At 45.5% G+C, this 19850-nt stretch overlaps 1 protein-coding gene across 1 annotated transcript; it reads right to left on the reverse strand.

Annotated features, from left to right (window-relative positions):
* Positions 1-1604: 1604 nt before the first annotated feature.
* On the reverse strand, positions 1605-19426 carry Erp27 (endoplasmic reticulum protein 27). Its single transcript, XM_005364528.2, has 7 exons — positions 19333-19426; positions 19035-19135; positions 17089-17226; positions 7525-7641; positions 4531-4656; positions 2094-2291; positions 1605-1649 (listed from the first exon to the last, which is right to left on the reverse strand). The coding sequence occupies exons 1-7, from the start codon at positions 19424-19426 to the stop codon at positions 1605-1607; spliced, it is 819 nt and encodes a 272-aa protein (XP_005364585.1).
* Positions 19427-19850: the final 424 nt, after the last annotated feature.

A 19850-nucleotide genomic window follows, 5' to 3' on the forward strand; every position in this document is an offset into this window, starting at 1 on the left:
TAGAAAGACTCTTTCACAGGGGTGACATATCAGATATCCTGAGATCAGATAATTACATTACGATTCATAGCAATAGCAAGATTACATTTATGAAGTAGCAATGAAACTAATTTTATGGTTGAGGGTAGCTACACCGTGAGAAATTGTATTAAAGGGTCACAGCGTTTGGAAGGTTGAGAGTCACTGCCTTAGGGGATGGTGCCAAGGCAGCGTTAGAAATTTCAGAGCTGTAAGAAAAGACATCCCTAGAGATGGGAAACACCACTCAGCAGGGGATCATCCATTAGAAAGAATTCCTGAATGGAAATGTCAAAATGTCAGAAGCATTCTAAGATGGGCCTCTTGTGCTTCTTTGATTGTGCGGTCCTTGGATGGACCCAGTGACTCCTCAAGCTCCTGGTTCCTGTGTAACTGCAAGACTGGCTTTCACAGTCTTCTTTCCAGCTACCGACCACGCCCAGGGGCCATGGGGTTAGCCCACAGAAAGGAACAAGCAACCCTTTCACTTCTTGTCCCTCACTTGAAGCCGTCCTCCTGTTCAGCTGTGAATTTTTCAGCTCCTTAGTACTTAGGCACTTTTCTTTAGAGCCAAGGCCCGGAGCGGGCCGGAGGGCTGCAACAATGTAGCATCTGTGTGTTGACAGTAACAGCCTGTGGGCCAGCGACCCACTGTCAAACACCCCTGTATCCCCATCCCCGGTGTGCTAGACCACACACCTTCCTGCCAGGAACCATAGTTAGCCCCAACATGCTTTGGCGCCAAATGCCCCCGCCCCCTCTGTCTCTTCCTAACCTTTTACCTACTTGACTCCCTGGTTCTCTTGCCACATTTGTATAAATTTTCACGCAGGATGGTCAGGTCCCACCACTCACCCCACCCACACAGGGAACAACACATCAGTGGGTCGTGACCTAAAGGGAAACAGAGCCCTGGAGGGCGGGGCATGCACGCTGAGCTGGGCAGTGGGGTTCCCTCCAAAGGGTGTGGCTTTGGAGAGATGTTACTCTTCTTTTAACAGTGTTGGATTTTATTTATTTCATGGGTTGCTGATTAGCACTGGGAGCTGCAATCACAAAATGAATGTAGCTTATAACATGCTGTTTCAGATGTGTTCAGAAACTTGGAGACATCATTTAACTTTTGGAGGGGGAAAAAAAAAAACCAAACATGTTTTTGTTCTTGGCTCCAAGTCAGAGAAGGATATGTGCCTGTGAGGAGGGTGAGGTTTCTATCCTTGGATGACCCCAAAGGGATAGGAACTGCTGTGCAAGCCATGTGCAGGGTATTAAGTCAATGTCAGTGATACACCAGAAGAGCCTCTCTCTAGGAACACTTCTCCTTCAGGGAGATGCCAAGTTCCTAAAGCCCCTCTCTCCTCAGAACTCACTCACAGTGGGAAACTAGGCTGTGGGAAGGAGAGGATGGGAAGTTGAAAACAAAAGAGGCAAGAAAAGGAGACGTTCAGACACAAAGGAAGCATGGCGGACCTCCCGCCCCTTGTTAGAACACCTGCGTTAGCTGTTGAGAGGTTAGATTTGGTGCCCCTTTTTATTCAACACAGGATAGACACGTGATCGCAGTGAGCAGAGGGACCAGGGAGCACTCAGAGCTCCTCCTTCCTGGCATCTTCTTCAGCTGTGTGATTTCTCTGAAAAACACAGTGATGCTGAATTTAGAGCGCAGACTTAATTACTCCTGAAAAACCATAACTCCAGCTTCACTTTGAACTGCTGAGCTCTTCTGTTGTTGATACGGCTTTTGTTTTGTTTTTGTTTTGAAGAGGTCTCACTACGCAGCTCTGGCTGGACTTAAACTTATTACATACCCCAAGCTAGCTTCACACTGTGGCAGTCTACCTGCCTAAGACACCAACGTACCACTTGTGAATGGAGTGTGGATTTAAGTTACTTCCCATTGATCCTTGGATAGAAAATGGAGAAATCCCAAACTGAGTTTGCTTATACAAACCCTTTGCAAGTGATGGTCTCTAGCTAACACCATCCCATTAACTATCTCCTCAAAGTCGCCCTGCCCAGAAATGAAATTCACACCGAGGAGGGCGCCCAGTGCTTTATCTCACGGCTGCACTCACCAGCAGTGTTCCCTTTAAGAAGCCGTCACAGAAGTCCCGGACTTTCTCCACTGTAACTTCTGTGCTGGGCAGTGTGTCCCACTTGTCATTCTTGGTTTCATAAATGGCCAGAGCGGGCAGCTGAGACTCCTTTAGTTGGAAGTAGGAGATCACCTTTCCGTTCTCCCTTTTGCCGCTGTCTACCAGAACGAAGAGAACCTGTAGTTGGGGAGATATTCAAGAAAAAGGTCCTGCTGACATCCTGGAGACAACGAGACACTAGTAATGGCTGTCACTACACAGACTGAACTTACGGTTTGCATAATATGATTTTAGTCTAAGTTAAAGCCTGGCATGATGGAGCACACTTGAAATTCTAGCACTTGAGAGGGGCTGTGGGAAAATGGTCTGTATCCTGTCACTTGTATTTTAATAAAATGCTGATTGGCCAGTAGCCAGGCAGGAAGTAGAGGTGGGGTGACCAGGCAGGAAGTAGAGGCGGGGCAACCAGAACAGGAGAATTCTGGGAAGAGGAAAGAGTCAGTCTGCAGTCGTCATCCAGACAAATAGGAAGTAAGATGTGACTGCCTCACCAAAAGAGGTACCAAGCCACGTGATTAACACAGACAAGAATTATGGGCTAATATAAGTTATAAGAGTTAGTAAGAAGCCTGAGCTAATAGGCCAACCAGCTTATAATTAATGTAGGCCTCTGTGTATTGATTTGGGACTGAACAGTTGCCGGATTAGGAAGGACAGGAACATCAGTCAACAGAGAGGCAGAGGTAGGAGGACCAGGAGTTCAAAGTCACATTTAATTATAACAAGTCAACAAGTTTGAGGTTAGCCTTGGCTATATAAGATCCACCCCACCCCCTCTCATATAAACACATTTTGATTAAAATGAAATGATTTTGAAATTTATTTTTGTTGTTTTGGTATTTTATTCAAATTTAACTTTAATTAAATTTATCCTTTAGTTGAATTTAACTACAAGAATTTTGGCCAGCTGTGGTGGCTGGTAGGATTTGCTGAAGAAGGAGGAGAACGCAGGAGGACCGTGAGTTCAAGGCCAGCCTGGGCTGCACATTTTTGGCTGGGCATGGTGGCTCATGCCTTTAATCTCAGCACTTGAGATGGTTCTCTGTGAGTTTGAAGCTAGCCTGGTCTACAAAGCCAGATTCAGGACAGCCAGGGCTGTACAGAGAAACCCTATCTAGAGAAGCCAACTAAACCAAACTAAAACCAAACCAAACCAAATAAACAAAAAAATAAAAATAAAAATTGGAATTTGGGGTTGAAGAGATGCCTCAGAGGTTAAGAATACACCAGGTAGTTGACAACCCCTTGTAACTCTAGGTTCAGGAGATCCAACACTCTCTTACAGTCTTTCTGGGCATCTTTACTCCCCACCCTCCGATTAAAAATAAAAACAATCTTTAAAAAAGACTTCTGTCTTTGAAGATTGATGACTCCCTAAGCAAGAAAGTCTAGCGTGGTGTCTGAAGGCAGAGGATGGGGTTGAGTTTGCTTCTGTCTTCCTAGCTCTTTTTTTTTTTTTTGCAACTTAGTTTCTCTGAGACTCAGTTTTCATATTTGTAAAATGTACTGGTGGGGGCAGAGATGAAACGGGATGGTGCCTTCAGTAATTGTGGCACATAGTATGCCTTTGGTAAATGTTGTTTTCTAGACATATTCTAAGAACCCCCACTCCGGCGGCTCCCCAGAGTCATGGATAGTGCTCTTCCTTGCTATATGGGCACACTTTGAATATAATAGCTAATAAGAAAACCAAACCATTGTAATAACACGTGGCAGTGAAAGCCCTGTTAGCACATGGGTTGCTTGCCTCTGGAATTCTCCATTTACTACTCTGAGCCCACGGTTGACTGGGTAACTTAAATGCAGAGAAGGAAACCCCCGATGAGCAGGGGAGCTGAGTGGAGGCGTGGTTACTAAGCCACGTCTAGCCACGGTGGAAATCCTTGTGCTCTTCTGAGTATTCAGGAGTACTTAGTGCTCCCCACACCAGGGGACCAGTGCTCCCCAAGACAGCTTATGTGGTGGCTCTCGTTAGAAAGGCCTCTAGTTGGGGTCTGCGATGCAGGGGTGGATGAGGGTGGTGGTTTCAGAAAAATACACCTAGGAGCGGGGAGGGAGAGAAAGGATCGTGGTTACTTGAGGTAGGCTCCAGGTGCTGTGTAGGAACTCACGTGAGAAGTGGTTTCGGCTCTCTGTCCCAGCCTTCAGAGGTTATCATGAGGAAACAGACGCCGACTAGGCAATGTGGTTTTTGCGTATTTATACTTACTGTCTCCCACAATGACAATATAAAGTCTTCTTAATTTCCAAAATCTTCACTTCTTGCCTCCCACTCCTTTCTTCTTATCCTTAAAATCACACAATTTTTCTTCTCCCCAGCCCCATCTTCCTGTGGTGGTGACCTTTCCCAACTCACCTTTCCCTGGAAGAGCTTAGCTGCCTTCCGGTATGTCTGCATGCTGTCTTCATACTCTGCGGAAGCCTTGTTCATTATCAGGAGCAGATGGGTCCGAACCATGGCGTTAAACAAGCCAGCTGCAATCTGGGAAATTAAAATGTGTTTTAGAAGAAGGATACAAAGAGAGACAAAGAAGAAGGGAGGATGGGAGGGGAGGAGGGAGGGAGAGACAGAGACATGGAGGGACAGAGACACAGAGATTCAGAGATACAGAGGGACAGAGATACAGAGAGGCAGACAGAGATACAAGGAGGCAGAGAGAGACACAGACAGACAGAGACACAGAGATATATAGAGATACAGAAAGACAGAGGGACAGAGATACAAAGAGACAGAGAGGTAGAGAGACAGAGGGACAGAGATACAGAGATATGCCAATGCGGTGAACAGAATAAATGCAAATAACCTCTATGATGGCTCTTAAAAGTTTGACCCCCCCTTGAATGTGGTAAAAATGCATTTATACATGTATAGAATTATCAAAAAATAAATAAAAATATTTTTAACAAGTAAAATCACCAGGCTATTAGAGAGATGGCTCAGGGGTTAAGAGCACATCGATCCTTGTTTTAGAGGACATTGGCTTGGTTTCCAACATCTGTATGGTGCCTGCTGACAACTGCCTGTAACTCTAGCTCCAGGGAATCTGATACCCTCCTCTGGCATCCTCTGGCTCATGCACACATGTGGTGCACATATAGTTATTTACTCAGGTACATATGCATATACATAAAATAAATATCTTTTTTTAAAAAAGTACAATTATCTTGGAGCCGGAGAGACAGTTTAGGGGTTGAGGTCATGTACTATCCTTGCACAGGACCTGGCTCTCCTTCCAGCACCCATGCTGGGTGGCTCACAACTGGCTTTAATTGCAGCTTCAAGGGATTTGACACCCTCTTCTGGCTCCTGCAAGAGACCGGCATGCATACGGTGCACACGCAGACAAACAACATGCACATAGTTAAAAACAATGAAAATGAATCTTAAAACTAAATACAACCATCCGGTCTTCAGACAACTGTGTCGATCCCCTACCCCTCACTAAACATAATGAAACTGAGTAACTGGAAAGGACAGTTGTGGGCTTGACAGAAAGTACAAGGTTAAGCCATAAAATGCATAGCTCTTTGTTTCACCCTTCACTCTGGGGGCAGCCAGCCCCGTAAGGAGCTGTCAGGGAACCCTAAGGATGGATTTACATAGCAACAGCAGCCCTAAGGATGAATTTACATGGCAACAGCAGGAACAGGTTGCTGGCCACACTAGTGAACCTTCTTTCAACCAGCTGCTTCAGCCCTGGTGAAGCCTGCAGATGACATCACCCTAGCAAAGGCCTGCAATCTCTCCAGAGACATCCAGCCACTCCTTGCCCACTGGCTGACCCCTAGGATCTGGGTGAGCTTTTCTAGTGCAGCTGGCCACAGAGGAACCACCGGCAAGGCAATGTAGTCAGAGGAAGTATTCCTACAGACTTTGTCTTGGACCTTATCAATGGGTTCGGCTTACATTCGGGACACAGGATGGACAATAATTGATTCTTGCTATAATAGTCTTGGTAGTTAGAGTAACAGATTCACGATACTTCAATTCAGAGTGGTATCTGCTCTAGTAAAGCAGAGAAACTCCTGGGAAGAGTCGAGAGACAGGAGCTAAGGAGTCAGAAGGCAGAGCTCTCTTTACCGAAGGGATGGGAGCACGGAAGTAGCTGGTTTCATCTCAACAGGCACAGCCTGGTTTGCACAGCAAAGGCACACAGAGTGTGTGCATTGGGTGTTCGTGCAGGAACAGAGTATGGCTGTGACTTTCTGTGCAGTCTTTCTAGGACAAATATTCATACCAGCCTGAACAAAAACTAGCAGCAGTCGAGGGGACAGCTCCAAACAAGAAGGGATTACTTCTGAGATGTGAAAGTCCTAATAAAAATTAAGCATGCTTCTCTAAAGAGATTCTTTCCTGACTTTCTCTTGATGGGATTGGTTGTCCCTAATAATGTGAAATTTGAGAAAGACACAAAGTTAATCTGTAAGGTGAGCGCTGGGCCAGACCTAAGAACTCAGGGATTTGTGTCCTTGCCCTGCATCTAGGACACTATGACACCATGGTCATGTGCACAGGAAGCATTGGGCCATCTTTTCTGAGTCCACATGCAGTTCTGTGGGCACAGCAGAGACAGGAGTGAATCTCTAGGTAAAGAAAGCTATGATGGCCACTCTTAAGCCGCTTCTAGATTGGATTTAGAGTCACCTAGGAGACACACTCTGGTCATGTCTGTGAGGGTGTTTCCAGAGGGGCTTGAAGAGAGAAGAGCCACCATGAAGGTGGGTAGAACAACCAATGGACTTCAGTCCTGGCTAGAATAAAACAACAACAACAAAACAAAACAAAACAACAACAAAATAAACATGGAGAAAGTGATCTGAAGACCAGTATCCATCTCTCTGTTTCTTGGCTACGGATGCACTGTGACCAGCTGTTTCACGTTCCTGCCTGCACACCTTCTCACCACGATGAATGTGTCCCCTCAAACTGTGAGGCAAAATAAAGCCTTCCCTCCCTAAGCTGCCTTTGTAGCAGCAACAAGAAAAGCAATGAATGAAAACAGCCTTGGTCATAGTTTGAGAAAGGTGATTTAGCGCCAGTGACCTTCACAGAGCACACTCACAACAAGACTGCAGATTCCGAAAATTTTGATCCAGATACCTTCACTTTGCACTCTAGGCTTTTTTTCTTATGAGTTGTGTTGAAGGTCATCTAGTTTTGCTGCATCTTTGTTGAGTAGGGAGGGATGCATCTATCAATCTTGAAGGGTTAATAAGGGTGTCAACACAAACAGCACGCTAGGTGTTCGGTGACAGACACTAACAGTGGAAAGAACACATCTCCTGTGGGTACCAGGACCCTCTGTGACACAGGAACAGAAAGGACTGGTCATAGGGAATCAGTGTTTACCAGAGGACTGTACTCTGTCACCCAGTGGAGGCCATGCACGTAAATGAATTGCTTCAACTTGGCGGCGTCTAAGCTGTCAATGTCTTTAGCATCCAAATGCAGTTTCTCATTATCAACCTGGGGAAAGGAAACAAGGCACAATAAAGAACCGAGTGGCCCCTGCAGCATCTTTAGAGATTATTGATAAACGGAATTTGACTATATGATGGGCATGGAGCACAGCTCCAAAGACAGGACGGAAGTTTTCTACCCTCGGTGACACTTTTCCCTACTTGTCTTTTAAGGGCTTTTTAAACAATGTAATATAATCACTGATATATTGAATTATGCATTTTCCATCAGTGCAGCTGTTCTGAATTCCATTTTCTTAACCTCTGGTTTATTTTTCATTTAGTTACTTCCCATTATTCCTTTTTTCTTCCTTTGGTTGGGGAGTTGCTCAAGCTTTATTTATCCCTTTGAAGACTGCCATTATATGACACATAGCTTTTGTTACCAGAACCTACTATTAGTTGACAGTTAGAACTCCCTGTTGAACCTTGCAACATACACAGATAAAAATACTGAAAAAAAATCTTAGATTATCTTAAACCAATTAAACATGAAATAATAAATGCCAATGTATAGAAAATGTACTTCTAAATTAGAATCTTGTTGGGGGGAGCAAAACCCACTCAAAGCACTGGATGTTTTAAAATGTGAAGTACTAGCATCAATATAGGCCAGTGGTAGAGTGCTTGCTTGCTTACTGTGTGTGAGTTCCTAGGTTCAATTCCCAGCAACAAGCACACAGAAATGGGACTGGAGAGGTGTAGACCAGCTGGCGGAAGGCTTGCCCAGCTTACAGGAAGCCCTAGGTCTCATCTCCGGCGCTACATGAAATAGACATGTTGATTCCTGTGATCCCAGCATTCTGGAAGGAAAGGCCGGAGGACCAGAAACTCGAGGTGCCTCTGCTGCACAGAGTCTGAAGTGGGTGAGAGGAGGGTGAAGACGCCTGCTCCATGCAATTCTTTTAAAATCTAACTGCTCAGTAGGAACACTGGGGAGAAGATGTACGGACGTAGAGTCTCCGTGGACTTTGTTCAGCTTTTTAGTCCCAATATTCTTGTCAAACCACTAAAGAATAAGGAGCAGGCGGTTGTGGTGGTCTGTCTTTAATCCCAGCATTTAGGAGGACCAGGCAGAGGATTACCAGGAGCTCAAGGCAGTCCATGCTACATGGGAAGTTCCAGGCCCTGCTGGGCAATACAACAAGACCTTGTCTCAAGTAAACAAAACTAAACCAGGGGGTTATAGAGTGGCTAAGTGAACTTGATGCTCTTTCAGAGGGTCTGAATTCAGTTCTCAGTACCCCAGGTTGGGTGACCCCCCAGTAGTTTATAACTACAGGGGTTTGGGGCCCTCTGGTCTTTGCCAGCACCCATTCTCATGGGTACGTATCCACACACAGACACAGACGAAGACACAGACACAGGGACATATTCACAGAGACAGACAGACAGACAGACAGACAGACACACACACACACACACACGAGGGGGAGGGAAGAACAGAGAAAGAGAGAGAACGAGAGAGAGAGAGAGAGAGAGAGAGAGAGAGAGAGAGAGAGAGAGCTGTTCTCTTCAATCTTCTCTGCTGCCTGTGGCAGGGCTGGCCAGCTGGCAGGATATCTCACACTTAGGACTTTGCTATTGCAACCACTCAGATCCTCATCGTCATAATCAAAGCCCACTTAATACCGAGTTCGTCCAAATGCTTGAAGATTATTTTTCTAGGACACAGAGGCCTGGCTCCTGTGTGCAGCTGGCCCAGCCGCACGTGGCCAGGGCTGCCCTCCAGCCCTGGTTCCAGGCAGTTCCTCAGGTTTCCCAGAATTGGAGAACTGGAGGCGCCAAGAACTCCAGGTGGATTTCTGGGCTCAGGAATGCCGAGGAGGGACAGAGGGTGCGCAGCAGGGATACAGTTCCTATCCTGGGCAGTGACAGCGCTGCCCTAAACCACCACAGCCCTTACAGGCTTCCTAGATCGTCCACAGAAACATCCCGACTATTTCATTATTTCCTAAACTAATAAACTCAGGAGTGTTCGTTCGTTCGTGGGTAGGGATCCTGGAGGCGACACTAGAACAGGAAGTTTGCTGTCAGCCAAAGGGACCATTTACATAATGCACTGGAGAGAAAGCTCTATCCTAGAGCAAGACTGTGGGAACGTTTTTAAACCTCTATTTTGCTAGTGTTTGGAAGATATCCTCCCCAGAGAGAGAGATGCCAAAAGCAGAAAAGAGCATCTGGAAGGGCTCTGAGCTCCGGTGACTAATTTTTTGTTTTGTTTTGTTTTGGACACTCTGAACATGCAGCGACCCCAGCACGGTCTAGCCTTTGCTCTGAGGGTGCTCACATTCCTGCGAGTGCTCTAACAATCGTTTCGGAAACTGCATTAAAACTCACCTTAGTTTATTTATGCTCTTCCTAGTTTTATTTTTATTTATTTATTTTAGACAGGAAGTGAGGCTCATTACTGGTTTTCTTTGTAGCCAAAGATGAGTCTGAACTCCTGATCCTCCCTGCTTCCCTTCTTGTAGTATTAGAATTACAGGCATGTGCCACCATGCCCTGATCATCTTAGCTTATACTACAGGTATAGTATTTTATCACAGTCCAGTCATAAAGTAACTTAAATAGCACTGAGAAATGATTTTTTAATCAATTCCTTCATGTCTCTAATTTTATATATGCATATATATATAGTATATGCACTATTCAGTTGCCATGTATTTTACACACACACACACACACACACACACACACACACACACACACACACACACACACAGAGTTTTGTTTCTTACTGTCTCCTATAGCCCAGAATGGTTTTAACTTTGCTATGTAGCCAAGGATGGTTCCTCCTGTCAGTCTCCTAAGGGGCGGGATTATAGGGTGCACCTCCACGCCCCGCGACACACATACATTACAAAACTGTTTTGATGATTTGACACATACTACTTCTCTCATTTACTGGTTTATTTTTACAGTCATTTCTTCTGACTTCCCATGTCTGGTAAGGTACATCTCACACTAAACATTCGAAAATGACTGTACAAGCGTCAAGAAAGACTTACTGTGTTTCTCTTATATTCCATTGGGTCAGACTTGGGCTAACTTTCTTTCTTTTCTTTTTTTTTAGGGAAACATTTTATAATTTATATATAAAATTGCAGTAAGAAACAATGTAAAATGACAAGAATATCCACCTTACATTAAAATAGAAGTGAATAAGAAAATCCTAAGTAGTGCAAACATTCAAATATTAGGGCACGCTCGTGGCTTATCAACTCCAGAGACAGGAACCCTGGAGGATTAACTCTGTATAGGTCTATACAGAGACAGAGGGTCTCCTTGCTGTCACTCTATCAGACAGCCTGAGTCTTTGAGAGCCACACTGTCATATGTGACTTCTTATTGTTCCCTGAATTTTTGCCGAAATGCTTCCTGGGAACCTTCCTACAAGTCAGCCTGTTCTAGTTTTGAAGAGCAAGTGCCCAATCTCACTTTGCTTTCTATTGCTGTGGTGAAGACCAAGGCCAAAAGCAATGTGGAAAGGAAAGGAAAGGAAAGGAAAGGAAAGGAAAGGAAAGGAAAGGAAAGGAAAGGAAAGGAAAGGAAAGGAAAGGAAACTCTTCCAGGTTGACAGTCTATCGTCAAGGGAAGTCAAGACAGGAACCTGGAGGCAGGAACTGAATCAGACTATGGAGGATTGCTGCTGGCTGGCTTATTCTAGCTGGTCTCTGTTTCTGGTTCCCACCTTAAGTTCCTGCCTTGAACTGTGACTTAAACCAAACAATTACTTTCCTCCCCCAGACTGTGCTCGGTAACGGTCTTTATCACAGTCACAGAACCTCTAAGACAGATAGTGGTGCCCCAGTGGACTATTGCCGTGACAGATATAACATCGTTCTGACGGGGAGGACTGTGAAGGAATTTTGGAACTTTGGGATGGAAAAGCCAAGAGTTCAGAGCTTAAGTTATTTTGTGGGGGTGGGGTGGGGGTAGGAAGAGAATATTGAGAGCAATGCAGATGTTAGAGCCTGGCTTGGGAAGCTTTTCAAAGACTCTAGAGCAGCTGTTAGCATGATATTTTAAATTGAGAATATGCACATCTGGTCAGCTGCTATTGGAGAATCAGCTGTGACCAAGAAGAGCCCAGCATCACTGAGGTGAAATCTTCCAGAAGCCCTTCCTCAAGGGTGTGTTTCACATCACACAGAAGCTATGGTTGGGAGGGGCCAAGACGGAATCTCATGCTGGCTGGTGAACTCAGTACCGTGTAAAACTCTTCCATATGTTACTGGCTTTGGCAGTGTGAAGGGTTCATGGAGAACAGCAGGACTTGGCAATGCGAGACAAGGCTAAAGTCCTTGAAGAGAGACCAGTAGAGGCTGAGTAGGTAGGGTTTCTATTGCTGGGAAGAGATCCCAGGACCATACAACTCTTGTAAAGGAAAACATTTAATTGGGGCTGGCTCACAGTTTCAGAGGTTTAGTTCATTATCATCTGCTGCAGGAAGACCTTCCGCTCCTTCAGCCAATAGCTGCTGAAATACCAGCCCACTGGGGCGTGGTCTATTTATCTTTAAAAAGGAGCGGCAAGCCTCGCCCTCTCTCTTGGTTCCAGCGCTTGGTTCCGGCTCCTGCTCCTGCGACTAGGCTCCTTTCCTGATGGTTGGTGCTTTGTGAGTTTTACCCCCCAAAATAAATACCCCTTTAAATCCTAACTGCTGTGGGGTTGTTTCGTGCATTAATCATCATGACAGGAAGCATAGTGGTGTGCAGGCAGACATGTGCTGGGGAAGGACCTGAGATTTCTACATTCAGATAAGCAGGCAGCAGGAAGAGAAAGCCACCCTGGGTGCAGTTTGAGCATCTGAGATTTCAAAGCCTGCCTCCAATGAGACTTCCTCCAAGAAGGACACAATTCCTAATAGTGCCACTCCCTATGGACCTGTGGGGGCATTTCTATTCAAACCACTACAGAGGTCATTTGTGGTGATGCCCCCCAGCTGCACTGGAGACCCCAGCATATACATGCCAGGACTGTGTGACGACCACCAAGTACAGTGGCAGGTGTGGCGTGGAGCCAGGTTGAGCCTCCCAGACAAGCCATGTGTGCTGTGACTGACAGAGCCTGGGCCAACTGGAGCTTCCCAAGACCTCTGGAGGCCAGAAGACAGAGAGTCCCTGACACTAGGCAGCAAGCTACTGATATTGCCGAAGTTTGATTTTGCTTTGATTTGATTGTGGCTGTGCCCTGGTTCTTACCTCTTGGAGTAAGAAAATATTTAACTTTTAAAATCATTATTATTACAGGAGGCCATAGACTTTGGAGTATTCATCGGACTTTGGTTATTTTAGAGGGATTTTTAACTCTTTAAGAGACTTTGGATATTTTAAAGAGACTAAACTTTGGAAGTTTTTGAAATTTTAAAGACTGGGACTTTTAAGGTTATTTATGCTTTCTGTTGTGATATTAATATGAGATTTTGAGGGTGGACAAGAAACCAAGGCAACAGTTGAAGAGTGACTCACTTTCTGTCAACTTGACTCTGGCTAGAGCCAGTTGGAAAGACGGCTCCTTCAGACTGGACGATAGGCAAGACTGATGGGCATTTTCTTGATTACCGGTTGAAGACTGAGGGCCTAACCCACTGTTAGGTGCCTCCCTCAGGCTGGCGGGCTGAGTTATATAAGAAACAGGCAAAGCAGGCCATGGGAAACAAGCCAATAAGCAGCACTCCTCCATGGCCTCTGCTTCAGCTCCTGCCTCTGGGTTCCTGCCTTCCTTCAGCCTACACTGACTTCTCTCAGTGATAGAGGGTAACGTCAGAATTGTAAGAACAAACAAACCCTTTCTTCCCCCCCCCCCCAAGTTATTTTTGGTAATAATGTTTCATCACAGCAATAGAAACCCCGGCGATCCACATAGTTTTTGTTGCTTCAATAATAATGAGTCAGTGTATTTGTATTTAATTATCATTTCATCTTATCTTTAAATATATTCTTACTGTTGGAAATAAAGTAACCCTAAATTCTGACATTTCACTACCAAACTCTATAGTATCTAGATTTGGAGCTATAATCCTGGTGTTTGATTAATTAATACCAGGGGCTTAGGGGAATGGTTTGGGGTAAAATTTTTGAAATGTAGACTTCAGAATAAGAAACATTAAATAAATAAAATAGTATAAAGATAGAGATTTTCTCTGGGGGCTGGAGAAATGGCCCAGTCATTAAGAACACGCGGGACTCCTGCAGAGAACCCGAATTCAGATCTCAGCACCCAGTTCAGGTGGTTCATAACTGGCTCTACCTGCAGCTCCAGCAGATCCCACACCATCTTCTGGCCTCTGCCTCACCCCAAAAGCATACAAATACATACAGGTACACAGACACACAAAGATGCGTGTGTAAATGTAAAAGAATCATTAAATTAGTTTTAAAAAGAATTTTTTTGCATGCCTTAGAGAACTACTATAGTACAGTAGGAAGGGGGGACTGAGCATGGAATTGGGCAGCATTTTACACTGGTGAACCTTAGGAGAGCTGCTTCAATCTGCTAGAACTTTAATTTTCTTACTGGAAATTCAGGAATAACATTCTCTTTTTTTCTTCTTTTCTCTTTTTGCTTTATTGGATTTTTTGAGACATGGATTCTCTCTGTGACATTCTGGCTGCCCCAGAACTTGCTCTGTAGACCAGGCTGGCCCCTAAGTCCCAGAGAGCCGTCTGCCTCTGCCTCCTGAGTGCTGGGATTGAATGCATGCGCCCACCACTGCCTGACAGGAATAATATTCTTTTCTTCATAGTTTGTGAGATTATAATAGTGCCTATCATAGACACAGTTCTATACGCAGAGACACATATAGGCAGATGGACAGACAGACACACAGACACACACACGCATAAAAATAAACCAAGTTTGGAAAAGCTGCAAATAATAAAATGTGGATCTGGGTTGGAAGAAGGTCCCAGAAAGTTTGGCATAGGCTCATGTTTCCCAGTGTAAAATAAAAAGATCTCAGTTTTTTCTTTATTAAAGTTACTCTGAACTCCTGAACAATACTCCTATTAAGATATGTACCAAAGTTTGAAAATGTAAACCGAGAAAAAGTGTTTACGCAACAGCTGGCCTGAGAAGTCTCCCACCTTTCCCAGAACTGCAAGTGGAGCGGCAGAAAACCAGCCTGTTTGCTTTCTGGCACGGCACAGACATTTTGTCCACCCAAGTCCCAAGCCTTGCTCGGAGGAGAGCTGTCACTAGCGCTCAACATAAAACAGAGGCTAAGGAAAGGTCCTAGGAGGGCCACCAACAGGGCTTCATAAGGAATACATTGTAAGCAGAGTTCATGCTACTGTCAGGTCTGCTTAGTGCCTCCTTTGGGGCTGGCTTTGAACTCCTGGTCCTCCTGCCTGAGACTCCTGAGTGCTGGGATGTAGGGCCCGGGTCTACCCTTGTTCCTGGGGTGCATCTTGAGGACAGTTTCTGGTCAGCTAACTAAAGCATTCTGTTTGTTCCTGTGCTCCCCCTGCCCCGCCTGGTGATTAAGCTGTAGGGCATTGTTGACTCCAGCGTTGGTATGGTAATTTCCCACCTGCCTGGGCGGAAATCCTTATATAGCAGCTAGGTATATAAGGATTTCCCCAAGGTTGAATAAATGGCATTCGGCTGATCTCCTTCGAATGACCCAGGTCTCTTTGTGTGTTCTTTCAATCTCCAGGCCCTTGCCCGACTCGCCTACGGTACAGTGGCGCGCGAACTGTACCGAGGGTGTAACACAGAATCGGGTGTTACACCGGGATCACAGGGCTGCATCGCCAAGCTTGGCAGATCACCTTTTCTTTATTTTCTACCACTGCTCCTCCACAGCAGGCCCTTTCGGTCTCTTTAAAACATACTCATATGGTTATTTTGCCTACATGTATGTGTGCCACATGTGTGCCTGGGGTCTGAGGAGGGAAGGAGTCAGAGCCCCTGGAACGGGAGCTGAGATCTGCCACGTGGATGCTGGCAATCAAACCGCAGCCCTCTGCAAGAGCATCCAGTGCTCTTAAGCTCTGGCACCTCTCTGTCCCCCACAGACTCTTCAGTCTCACATAGTCCATTTTGCTGAGCTACCAAGAGCTCTTGCTTCTCACATCTCTGCCTAACAATCCATCTTAGTCTTTGTTTCCAAAATAATCCTGCTAAATCTCATTTCTGTCCACGCTACTCTCCTGATCCAAAGGCTTTGGGGGAGCTTTCTGGTGCCAATCAAATTAAGTACAAACGCAGAACTCTGGCACTGTGGCTTTAGCACAAACATGGTCTAATAAAACTTCCCTGTCGTATTTTCTTTTTTCTGTAACTCGTACCTTGGGATCCAGTCAAGCTGGCATCATGGATTCCTAACTACCTTCAGTTTTCCTCTGTCCACGTTTCTCTGCTCCAGTGCCCAGCTTTAACATATACTTCCCTGTCGATTGTCTCTTTTCTATTATTTTTCTGAATTTCCACATTATTTTCATTCTCCTAAAACCACTTACAGTGTTTTCTTCTAATTTTGTTTTCTTTTTTGAGACAGAGTTTCATTGTGTAGCTCTGGCTGTCCTGGAACTCACTCTGCAGACCAGGCTAGCCTCTAACTCACACATACCGGCTTGCCTCTGCTTCCCAAGTGCTGGAATAAAGGGTGAGCTCCACATGACCTAGCTTTAGAGTGGTTTTTCTATTAGTCTATTTGTTATGGTTTTTCCTACATTTTAAGTTCTGAGAACAAAGTGTATATTCGATATGTTGTTATTATCAGTGCCTTACACACGAGTTGTCTAATAAAACGTTTGCTGAACATAGGTCAACTTTTCAACATGTAAGATTGTGGGGCTTGGTCTGTGGCTGAGTTGGTAGTGTGTTTACCCAGTACACATGAAGCTCTGGGTTTGTTTCCCCTGTGTGACATAAATAGGGAATGATAGCACACACCTGTACCCTCAGCATCTGGAAAGTGGAGGATCAGAAGGTCAAGATAATTATCATCTATGTATCGGTGGCCGTCCTGAGCTACGTGAAAACTTGCCACACGCACTCACACTCACACACACATGTATTTATAGAGCATAAAACTCCTGTATCTTTTTTTTTTCTCTCTCTCTGCCTCGCCCCCCCCCTCTGTGTGTGTGCAGGTGCTTGTGTGAATGTGTGTAACTTCAGTGTTTAGTATGACCTTAGAGATAATATGGTCAGACCTTTTATTTTATAGAAGTAAGAACTGAAATTAACAAACGCTAAGAGGCTCGCTCACCATCTCTGCCTGGTAAGGGATCCCGCAGGTTTGTTAGTCTCACACCTGGCTCTGCATTCCCATTCTCTGTGCACCTCAGCCCAGAGCACTTGTCTTCTGGAGTCATCTGAGTCACTATCCTTGTCAGCTACGACCCTCAATTTGACACCAGCAACAGTGTTAAAGACGCAGAATTCTGTCCCGCCTCACAAGGGGAAACCAGGAGAGGGCTGGAGCTGCCACCCAGCTTACCATTCGGAAGAGGCAGATGCTGTTTCTGGTGACATTGTAGTGGCTCAGAACCTCAGAGCTGTTGCTCATTCCGAACGATACGTCTTGGAACTGTTGTGCCATGCTGCTGAATACGGACACTATCGGTGCTTCTAAATCCTATAGCAAAACAAACATACAACAACAGAGAGAGAGAGAGAGAGAGAGAGAGAGAGAGAGAGAGAGAGAGAGAGAGAGAAACCCATAGGTCTTTTTTGAGAGAAGAGACGCGGAAGAAAACTATGCACACGCCAGAAATTGCAGGCTTGATTTGGTCTAGTAAAACCAAAGTCACTCTTGCACATGTCGGTAATACTTGCAGTAGTATTTTTTAGTTTCCCCGGCTGTGTGAGTTTATAGGTCATTATGAAAACTGTGTCTAATCCTTGGTTTTTGTGCGGCCTTATCATGCAGCCTGAATTCTACTTGTAGTTAGTTCATGGAGGACTTGGCGTCCAGAGGTCCGTGAAGTTGGGCTACACAGCCACTCTTATACCTAGGGAGGCAAATGTTTTGGGAACAGTTTGTGGAGGAACAGGAAGATGCAAAATTAAGAAACAGGTGCTTAGCACGGTCACTGGGAACGTGCGGGGGACTGAGGTCCTCTTCTCCCAAGGGTCCTTCAGTTTGTGCGTGAAGGTACTCACTGGTCCACGCATCTATGGCATCCCAGGCCTGCAGTTAGGGAGCCGGGAAGCACCTCATCAGTGATGGCGGCTGTCCTCCCCAGACACTGGCACCGTCTTCCGTGCAGTGTTAGGATGCTTGTCTGCAGACGCTCTAGGCAGTACATGAGACTATGCCACATTTTCCCTGCACCTCTCTGAGCTTAGGGGTGTGTGTAAAGAGAAGGGAAGATTGCTAGTCTTGCATCTGGGATCAACGAGACGGAGTTGACAAGTTGCTCTTTTGAAAGGAAATGGGTTGTTCATTTAGAAGCTGTGGATCTTTGTTGACTGGCTCTCTGGTTTCTAAACTTTAATTTCTCAAGAACCCAATGGCGCCATCTGGTGGCTATTTATGTTACTTCATTCTTCCTGTTCTCTCTCTCTTTTTTTTTTTTTTTTTTTTTTTTTTTTTTGTAGTTCTTTCCAGTTTTGGACACCTAATGGGCATGGTGACTGTGAATTGGAATCAAGGAATGAACATATACAAGGTCTGAGGTAAGGGAATAGGGCTGGGTTAGCTCTGAGGATTGCCAGGTGCTATCAGCGGAGAGAGAAGGAAAGGCTGGAGTGAGCCCCTCTTGTTTAAGGCTGTCTGCATTACCCAACAGCCAATACGTGAGTGACCTCTTCACTTTCCTTTGTATTCAAAGAGGGCAAGAAAGATTACTGAGGATCTGTCTATTTGGTTTAGCAAAGCCTGTGGAAAGTGTTTCCAGGCCACAGGAGATAGATTTAGCCTATCTTTCCCATTATAGCATATTCCCATTACGTCACTACTCAGAAGGCTGAGGCAGGAGGATTGTGGGTTTGAGGGAAGCAGTGGCTACATAGAGAGCTCCAGGCCAGCCTGTGTCATGAGACCTTATCTCAAATACATCACAGAACATAAATTTAAAAGTGCATGTGCGTTCACTTCTGCCTATTGGTGGGCCACCTAAGTACGGTTTGAGGCTGTTTAGGACAGCGGCTAGGGATGTCGGAGGCTGACTTCCTGCAGACACCACATCATTTCAAAGTGCCCATAGATAAGGAGACCCAGACAGGAGACTTAGAGATCCCGAGGCAGGTCCGAGGAAGACCTGATCATAGCGCGGACTGCTTTGAAATGAGGGGGGTCTCAGATAAGAGGCTGCAGCAGGGTCTGAGAGTTCTTGCTTCCGGATCAGTGTCCCTAACCCAGCAGATCACTCTCGCGGCTACCCTAAGGCAGAATATGCCTGACCATAGGGTGTAGCAAGTAGAATGTTTGTTTCCACAAACCTGGAAGAAGCCTATGACAGCGACTTCAGCAGCGTTGATGAGTTCCTCGGTAGCTGGGATGTCTGTGAGCCATATGGGTTCCCGGGTCGTGCTGAGACCATCTGCAGTAGGACGGGTGGAGACGCCAGGCAACACACACCTTTACTCAGAAACTTCTGGAGAAGTTTCTAGGCTCGAATTAAAACACCCAGAGGATTTTCATAATCCCTTCTCTTCTCATGACACGTTTCCTGATGGCAACCAAACTTTCAACCCTCCCCACCACAGCGCTTTTTTTGGTTTGTATTTTTATTTTTACCTGAGGCTTCTTCAGCATCTGCTGTGACTTCTGGGACCAGCCCGCATATGAGGATAAATGAAAGGGTTAGGCATCTGGACCTGGAGATTCTCATTGTTCTCCTGCTCCAACCCTAGATGTTGAGTTTGGGAGTGCCGATCCAGGACAGCCCGGTGTAGTGAAACGGCTGTGGGTTATTAGCACTGTGGGAATTTTACAGCTGGCTCCCGGGGAACCTTCACCTTCTGTGATAAATGACTCAAAGTGGCAGGGCTTTGGAACGTATCCAACCAGGAGAAAGACAGCTTAGTTCATTTATTTAATAAAAAAAATATAAGTACTCTATGCCTCTTAATAATTTAAGTAGGAATCTACAAATATGGCTGTAAGGTGATCCAGTGTCTCCCAGCTCACACCGCGGATGGGAGAGGTGGGCAGAAATTATCGATGATTTAAGTATGAAACAGAGAGTGGTGAGACATGGGAAAATTCTGAGGCCTGTGTGAGAGAGATGATGAACAATCGGGGCAACACAGGGC

This window comes from Microtus ochrogaster, assembly GCF_000317375.1.
Source record: "Microtus ochrogaster isolate Prairie Vole_2 chromosome 14 unlocalized genomic scaffold, MicOch1.0 chr14_random_2, whole genome shotgun sequence".
In the NCBI taxonomy this organism is placed as follows: domain Eukaryota; kingdom Metazoa; phylum Chordata; class Mammalia; order Rodentia; family Cricetidae; genus Microtus; species Microtus ochrogaster.

What these genes read in the sequence shown, in the direction of transcription:
- Erp27 (XM_005364528.2), bottom strand. Translation starts at nt 19,426, where the DNA reads ATGAGAATCTCCAGGTCCAGATGCCTAACCCTTTCATTTATCCTCATA. An exon ending in CTGTCATAGGCTTCTTCCAG is followed by an intron (nt 17,227 to 19,034) that starts GTTTGTGGAAAC and finishes GTTTTGCTATAG; the next exon opens with GATTTAGAAGCACCGATAGT. An exon ending in TGACAGAGTACAGTCCTCTG is followed by an intron (nt 4,657 to 7,524) that starts GTAAACACTGAT and finishes TTAATTTCCCAG; the next exon opens with ATTGCAGCTGGCTTGTTTAA.